At 42.2% G+C, this 8515-nt stretch overlaps 2 protein-coding genes across 2 annotated transcripts in view; both read right to left on the reverse strand.

Annotated features, from left to right (window-relative positions):
- The window catches only part of LOC111976094 (coatomer subunit beta), a 58107-nt gene extending 54760 nt beyond the window's left edge, over nt 1–3347 (reverse strand). Inside the window, exons 1-9 of the mRNA XM_024004838.2 lie at nt 3208–3347; nt 2526–2679; nt 2167–2396; nt 1859–2028; nt 1642–1756; nt 1458–1550; nt 817–954; nt 605–724; nt 292–485 (exon numbers count right to left, since the gene is read on the reverse strand). Coding sequence (XP_023860606.2) covers nt 292–485; nt 605–724; nt 817–954; nt 1458–1550; nt 1642–1756; nt 1859–2028; nt 2167–2396; nt 2526–2616 — 1151 coding nt within the window. The 5' untranslated portion in view covers nt 2617–2679; nt 3208–3347. The remainder of the gene's footprint in view (nt 1–291; nt 486–604; nt 725–816; nt 955–1457; nt 1551–1641; nt 1757–1858; nt 2029–2166; nt 2397–2525; nt 2680–3207) is intronic.
- Nucleotides 3348–4157: 810 nt separating this feature from the next.
- Nucleotides 4158–8313, reverse strand: LOC111976122 (proteasome subunit alpha type-1). Its single transcript, XM_024004877.2, has 10 exons — nt 8230–8313; nt 7482–7526; nt 7288–7389; nt 7081–7184; nt 6889–6977; nt 6700–6770; nt 6487–6616; nt 6335–6414; nt 4619–4723; nt 4158–4461 (listed from the first exon to the last, which is right to left on the reverse strand). The coding sequence occupies exons 1-10, from the start codon at nt 8230–8232 to the stop codon at nt 4402–4404; spliced, it is 789 nt and encodes a 262-aa protein (XP_023860645.1). The 5' UTR covers nt 8233–8313; the 3' UTR covers nt 4158–4401.
- Between the last annotated feature and the right edge of the window lie 202 nt (nt 8314–8515).

Genomic DNA, 8515 nt, shown 5'->3' on the forward strand with positions numbered 1-8515 from the left:
CTCATCCTGGAACGTAGAGGAGGTGGGGGTGTCATCCTCAGGACTATTTTTCTTGCCTCTCTTGGCTCGCCTGTCTTTTGTAAAGAAGGATGATTATCTAACTAAGGTGTTCATGTGTTTTGTATTCAGTTGGGTGATAGTTCTGAAGAAGGAGGTGATTAAGAACCAACAACGTGACGGAGCCATGAGGGACACTGATAAATTCAGGCAGGCTGCTGGTGCGCACCCTCCACTCATGCAGTGTACGCTTCCCTGACATGGCGGCCAATGTCATTCTGTGGTGAGTCATACCTATCTACCCTGTTCTCTTCAGCCCCGACCTGAAAATCAAACACAGCTAGGGTCATCTGATTCTCTGTGATTGTTAAATCTAAATGAATACGTGTTGTCATCAGTGGAACTAGGTCCAAGGCCAGCTGCAGGGTCTTCTTCCGGACCTCGAGGTCAGGCGTGCTCAAAACACGCAGAATGTCCATCACCAGGTCCTGGGTGGACAGAGAACAGACACGTTAACCAGGTTATTATTACACTTCAAAGACTTACTGGTACCTAACATGGGGTCTGTTCACCAGGAGCAACATTAATGAAAGTGAAGTCGGAGTACCTGGAGAACACGTTCATGAGTGGGATGCTCCTTCAGCTCTATCAGACGATCCAGGACAATCAGCTTCACGTTGTTGTCACTCTCCTTGATAATCAGGTCAATGTAGCACTGGGCAGCAGCCTAGAACAAACACACAAATGCCATTGAAAGACACACAATGCCAGACTAAAATCAACAGCAGTTCCGTGATGTAGATAAGTGAGAAGGGGTACCTTGATGGCAGTGGGTGCACTGGACAGCGTGACAAGAGTGCCAGCTGCCTCGTACTTGACGGCTGGGCTGGAGGACTGCAACAGGTTGTAGATGCAGCGGATGAAGCGGGCACGCTCCGACGGGTTAGCGTGGCACACCTAAACATTGAGGAAACAAGAGACATGGCAAATAAAAAATGGCAGTACTTACGTGGATATCATTTTCAATTGAAGCTTTGTTTTTTGTTTTTTTACCCCTTTTTCGTGGTATCCAATTGGTAGTTAGTCTTGTCTCATCGCTGCAACTCCCATTACGGACTCGGGAGAGGCGAAGGTCTAGAGTCGTGCGTCCTCCGAAACACAGCCCAACCAAGCCTCAGTGCTTCTTGACACAATGCCCACTTAACCCGGAAGCCAGCCGCACCAATGTGTCAGAGGAAACACCGTACACCTGGCAACCGTGTCAGCGTGTACTGCGCCCGGCCCGCCACAGGAGTCGCTAGTGCGCGATGAGACAAGGACATCCCTGCCGGCCAAACCCTCCCCTAACCCAAACCCAAACGACGGGTTGGGCCTATTGTGCGCCGTCCCATGGATTCTTTACATATTTCTCAAGAGAGATATCTGGAGGTTTCTAGTGGGAAAATGTCTGAAGGACTCACCTTGTAAATCAGCTCCACAATGACCAACTGGAGAATATCTCCAAATGTATGCACTTGATCAATGCAGGTGCTGAGGTAATCCAGAGCTCTGTCCTGCACAGTGGAAATTACCAGTGTTAGTCCCAGACACAGAARAATGTTGGTGAGCGGTCTCTAATAAAAAAAAAGTGAAGATGCAATTGACCTGGTCTGCGTGAATGAGCATCATGAAAGCATTCCTCTTGCAGCTGGCATCTTTTTCATTCACAAGGAAATCATGGATCAACTCAGGGGCATCTGGGATAAGATTTTCAAAGTTCCTGAGACGGAAATAAAATTGCTCAAGTAAATGCCATGTTCTCCATTAAGGGTCATAAACAGTCATACGGGACTTCCATATTGTATCACGACAGTAAGTGTACCTGTAGATGGTGTAGATGGCCAGTACAGCATTGCGGCGAACGTAGCTGTGGCGGTGCTCCAGGCAGGCGCGGATGGCGGGCATGAGGGGCTCCAGCAGCTCAGACTCCTTCAACTTGCACAGAAAGCGCAGGGTGGATCCACGGATGAACTCGTTGGGGTGCTGCAAGTCCTGAAACAGACAAACATACCCTTGAATAAGAGGCATTAAATGTAATAGTCACACGCCATACTTTCTTGTGCTAATTATATAATGTATCTAACATTCAGACATACAGTGACAGTACACTTGTGTAGTATGCTACCATACCTTTCTGTAGGCGTCACAGACCAGGATCATCTCCTGAAGCAGCTTGCCATCTGGAGTCGTTTTGGGGACAATCTCCCAGAAGACTAGCAGAAGCTTTTTAATGGTGTGGTCTTGAAGTGGGAGGACAAATCGGATGATGGTCATCAGTAGGCCTGGCAGCTTCTCTCCATTCAGTATCATGATGATTACCTTCTTCAGGGCCTCTGTCTTTGCCTTGATCTCTCCTTTTTCTGATATCAGGAAAGAATAACATTGTATTACTCTTAAAGTCACACTAATCACAGATCAGTCACACTGATAGTTTAGGGGCGGTTAGGTGCCTATTGCCAATGCAGATAGGGCCAACAGAGGATACTTACCCAAGTCTGCTTTGAGACTGACTTCCGATGGRGGTTCGGAGTCATTTGGAACATTGATCAAAGTGTAACAAACATTCTCTGCGGCTGTCATTTTGCCGGATGGATCGTCTTTCCTCTTGCAGCACCCCAATCAACAAAACTGTTAAGATGATTCCTATGAAGTACCCATCAAGTAATGTTAATGCATAATCCAACAAATGTAAACATAGCTGCTATTACACATAAGTTATTGAACACGATTCGTGCTTTCTAATACTGCACTGCTGTAGCTAAGAAATATGTGGTAGCTAGTCGACACATCCACGTAGCCAAGTCAGTCAGCTAGCTTGTACTATAGTAGCTAGTTATTTTTTAGTAGCTAGTTAATGTTATTCATTCACACAGGCCGCCCCGGCTGTTAGTTAGCTAGTATGCTAGTTATTGACAAGTCAATGGCCTAACGAATTATGCAGCTCAGTCAGTGACATTCACAAAAAAAACAAATGCAATATGCCAGTATCACTTCACAGAGCCTAGTCAGACGTTTTGATATTGCCAATAGAGCAAGCTCAAACGCTTGTCGTCCATGACAGCTAGCGTTAGCTTGCAAATGGTGGATGGATACCAAAACATATTTGGAATACAATTACCCAAACCAATCCTTCCGCCCTTGGTCACGATAGAGAAATAAGCACTTAGCTACCTTACTGCACGTTTACTATATTTCAAAATAGCCTCCAATGTCGCGTCTGTTATTTACTTGGGCATCTGTAAATTGCTCAGAGATCTTCTCGAGCTGTCCGTTCCCCACTTCCCTGTGACGTGGAAGATTAGCTACTTTCTGAGCCACATCACTGATACAGCAAGTGAAAAGGGACAAATAACCCGGATGTCTAGACGCGAAGACGAAATTCTAATTATGAGTGTTGCCCAATGTAACAATATTCTATATTGCCTCCATTTATGTACTGAACTGAGGCTTTACATGTTTTTGGTACAAGTCATTTATACATTTGCTATTTATACAGTTCCCGCGCAGCCCAGTCAAAACTGTTCGCTGCTCTGGCCCCCCAATGGTGGAACAAACTCCCTCACGACGCCAGGACAGCGGAGTCAATCACCACCTTCCGGAGACACCTGAAACCCCACCTCTTTAAGGAATACCTAGGATAGGATAAAGTAATCCTTCTGACCCCCCCCCCCCCCCCTTAAAAGATTTAGATGCACTATTGTAAAGTGGCTGTTCCACTGGATGTCATAAGGTGAATGCACCAATTTGTAAGTCGCTCTGGATAAGAGCGTCTGCTAAATGAACTTAAATGTAAATGTAAATATTGAATTGTAGATTTTGTTTATAATTGACCCATCACTTGGTATGGTCCAAGTGAAGGTTGACCAAGCCACATTATATAAGGCTACCATTTCAGTTGGGTTTGTAAGTAGGTTGTCTTACCAGTGATTATGATTCAATAAAGTCCAGGTTAGTCATGATGTTTGAAGATCTATGTTTTTATTTTTTTGTTCAAAGTTCAGTTGGTGTTTAGGCATAAATAAACCCCCACTTTGGTTCCTACCTTTTCTTTGAAAACATCCACCACCGAGTGGCCACATAAGAACATAGAATGGCAATGCAGTAATGACAAAAGATAAACGTGATGTTACATTTCTTTTAACGAACCAGACAAGTTCAGAAAAAGTTTGTCTTTAATGACAAAAAAATATATGCAAACATTGAACCRCTAACAAAAATCATAGATAGTCGACTTGAACATACACAAGTATAATGGTAATTGTTCTCCATGTTGATAGTTACAAGTGAGTGTGGGTGGAATATTGACTGAATGAATCAGGGATAAGAGCTTTGTCATCTTCACACTGTCTGGGACACACTTCAATCTCAGAGCTCCATGGGCTCTTCTGGCTTCTCTGCTGCCGGCTCGTCGTCTGGCTGGGCAACCTGCAGTACAACAAGAGGACAAGGCATGTGCATTGTCAGGTATGGAGATAACTGAATAATGTACGATCAAGAATCTTATTAAGGCAATAACTGTTCCTCTTGACAAGTTTCCTGAGAGAAAATATTTTTATTCAACATTTGCCAAGTTGTTCTTTACCCTTCTCTGTGGCCTCTCCTCAAGGCCTTCAAGGAATGATGCCACATCGCCATCATCGTAGATGGTGAACTCCATGTCCTTGCCAACAATCCCGATGGACACATTCTAAAAGGGCAGACAGTAAGTTGTCAATCTGTGAATTAACTTGTGTTCTGAACCCCTACCCTTCTCTCTGAACCCCTCAAGAATTTAAAAACACTAGATTAGTGTAAGAATGGCTAGAAAATGTTTTCACATAGTAGTTATACCAGTCCATCCCATAAGGGGAAGCGAATGAGAGCCCACTTCAGGGTGAGGAGTAGATAATTGGACAGTAGCCTGATGTAAAAGTCTTAAGGTTACTACAAGCTTCACTCCGTTGATCTACGTGCACGTGGGTGGAGTGGGATTTGTGGAGCAGGGGATACGTTTYGGTAACATGATATCCTTGCCGGTCCACTCCCATTCAAATAAAATCTAATTTTATTTGTCACATACGCCAAATAGAACAGGTGTAGACCTTAGTGAAATGTTTACTTACAAGCCCTTAACCAACAATGCAGTTAAGAAAAATAGGTGTTAAGAAACTATTTACTAAAATAAACTGAAGTTAAATATATATATATTTTTTAAATAAAACAAGAATAGAAAAATAACATAATTAAAGAACAATAATAAAATAACAGTAGCAAGGCTATATACAGGGGGTACCGGTACAGAGTCAATATGTGGGGGCACAAGTTAGTCGAGGTAAAGGGGGCGATAGCAAAGTTTTGTAATATTTTTATTAGTAGCTAGCTAGCTGGCAGCCTGGCTAGCTGGMTTTAAACATAGGAAGCTAGCTAGCCTTTTTAACTTCCCACACCTATCTCCTTATGAAAATAATCAGATTTATTATTAAAACATATGCACTGGCAAATATTCGTATACTTGCAGGTTTAACTACTGATGGGGAAACAAAGCTTCCTGAAGCTGAGGTTTAAGACAATTGTGTCAAATAGGTTCATTACTCAAGGCTTTAATCAACACAGTGTACACTAGTTACGTCTGCTGTTCAAAAATAATTTAGTGCAGCCAAATTAGCGTGTGCTCAGCATAGCCTTTTTGTCTTCTACCAAACCAATCAGGTGGTTGTTCGATGAAACGAAGCTTCATGTCATTAATCACATGTTTCTGATATTCGTGATACAGGCATTTGCACACTGCTTCGAAGTACACTTCTTAACGATTTTGACGTATGCCTCAGAGTTCAGGCATCAAACGTAACATCACTAAGTGTAACCCAAAACATTATCCCAGTTTGATATGCTGCTTGTGTATTAATTCCCATATCAGCTAAAAACAGATCATCATCATGTTTTGCTCACAGAGAAAAAAGAACATGGCTAGCTAGTTGGCTATAGCAGGTTATACCATTTCACACTAGCCTGATAGTTATAACTTCTAAACAAAATACCTTTTTGGGTGGATTCTTGTTGTTTGATTATCAATGCAAAATAGGCTACTTTGATGAATAGCCTATAGATCGGATCGATGGAACCAAGTGACAACACTGCCCCCACTGCTGCAGAAAGAATGATACGGGGCGTCTCAATTTTCAGGTAGTAGAAAAGTATGTTGAATGCCGGATGGTATTACAAGAAGCTGCCCCTTTTGTGACAAAAAACGACATTCCAACATTGCGCTACGCTCTGAATCTTGCATCTCCATAGAGCTTGCAGTAAGCTTAAGGTTTACCTTTGTGGTAAGATCTTGTTCTGCAGGTAGAGTTTCTCTCAGTCCCCGGAGGCCATGTTGAACCAGGTCATTCAGTTCACCTACAAGACAGAATGAAAGCTTTATAACGTGCTTACATCAGAAGCAGAGAAGAAAAGGCATTAAATACTCACAGTCGAGAAAAGTGTCCATATGTCTTTCCAGGTAGGTACGTGCAGACTGGGAGCGGGCCCCTATGGACATGGCCTTGCAATCAAAGTAGTTGGCAGAGGGGCAGGTCTGGAAAATGTGTGGCCCCATATCCTAGAAGAGACAAACAATATTAGATATGACATAATATTCCACTAATATTTATAGAGGAACAAACCAACCAAAAAATATCTTACATCATATCCTGCGATGAGTAATCCCACACCATAAGGCCTTCTTCCATATCTCTGTGTAGGGATCTGGGTTTCTGAGTGCTAGGTCAAGGTGGATTGTCTTAGTTGCAACGGTATAATAACTTTTCATATTATCAATACAGACAATTCATGTTAAGCGTCATAAAAACGACATTTGTGGTAAAAGGATACTGCTTCCAATTAGTGTGACCAAGCGGGACACAGGGAGAGGCCGATCAAACACGAACCTGGAGTCCAGGCACTCCTGACGCATAAAGTTGCTGAAGGAGTATGATGGAAGAGAAGTGTTAACATCAGTCAGAAGAACACTGTCTAATTCTCTTCAAGAATATGAAAAACCATGCACAACAGATCCTCTCTTACCAGAGTAGCCTTGCATCAGCAGTGAGGCCAGCAATGGAGATGCCAACATGGCTGTCGACGTGTAGAATTTTCTTCTGATGGGCAGCCAACTCGGACTGAGCTCTCTGGACAAGAACACAAAATTAGGATTAAAAATAGACTACTTTTACACTGCTTTTCATATAATCATGTTCTTGAATGCAAATGTAAAATCAATGTAAATTGTACCTTCAGAGCCACAAGTACAGCATGACTGCGAGATTTCAGACCCACTGTGGCAGATCCTTGTTTCACTGCTTCCATAGCATATTCAATCTGATGAATACGCCCCTGAAACACAAGACAGTGACCTGTTATGAGAGTCACAAATATTGCAGCTGAAATTGCTAACTGTTACGTTACCTGTATTTGCAGACTCTTACCTGTGGACTCCAAACTGTGACATCATTGTCATACTGGTTGCGGAACTAAGAAAAATACAAAAATGAGTCTTACAATCTAGAAACCTACATGTTGCTGTCGTCATAGTACAATATGTCATCATTGATTCTATAATAGAAATCAAGATCCATTTGCATGTGAAAATGTTATCATGGAATCCATTATTGCTCCATTGTTTATATTGGCTGCCCAAAGCCCACTTTTTAATGGTAACAGTTACTTTAACATGGCAGTGACTCAGCTAAAACAGATCTGATTTAACTAACTAGCTAGCAACACAGCTTGGTATTCACACAGTGAAGTTTGACTTCAAGTTGTGAACAAGTAATCTAGGTAGGTAGGTAGCTAGCTAGCTGAATGGATAACATTAGCTAGCTAGGTAACTACCATTGATTAAAATGTTAGCTATGTCCAATAAAATTAAGCAAGAAGTTAGCTACTACTATCATATTCTACCCAAAATATGGGATAGTCACAGGTTAGGGATGCAGCCATAGCATTTGTTGTTAGCCTAGCCAGCTATTATATTTCATTACCTTTTTCTTTACCGGTAAGTTACAGTAGCGTGGCTAGTAAGCTTAACTAAATGCTTACTCATTGCTATGGATAGCTAGCTAGGTAGCCTTTCCATCCAACTACAGATAACAGAGATTTCTGGTGCATTTAATTATTACGTTTGCAGTCACTTTTGATATATCGTACATATTATATTATTTCTTCCAAGCTTACCATGATGATAGAGCTTTCAACCAACAAGCGCCTCAGATAACCGATTAGTGCTTGACTACTTTTCCTATTGACGTCTGCGCAAAGGGAAACAAGTAGATTACAGAGAGGGGGATCCGCGTTCTGTATTTKTCTCTCTGCCAGATGTGATGTGAAATTCTTCACCAGACACTGCTGAAGAAATCAGAAACCACCCACAATACACAAAGTAAAAGCGTGCAATTACTCAATACACCTAATGTTAAACATAATCTACAATCTCGTCGAAATCAACTATTTACTCCTGAAA

The sequence above is a fragment of the Salvelinus sp. IW2-2015 genome, linkage group LG16, assembly GCF_002910315.2.
Source record: "Salvelinus sp. IW2-2015 linkage group LG16, ASM291031v2, whole genome shotgun sequence".
NCBI lineage: Eukaryota > Metazoa > Chordata > Actinopteri > Salmoniformes > Salmonidae > Salvelinus > Salvelinus sp. IW2-2015.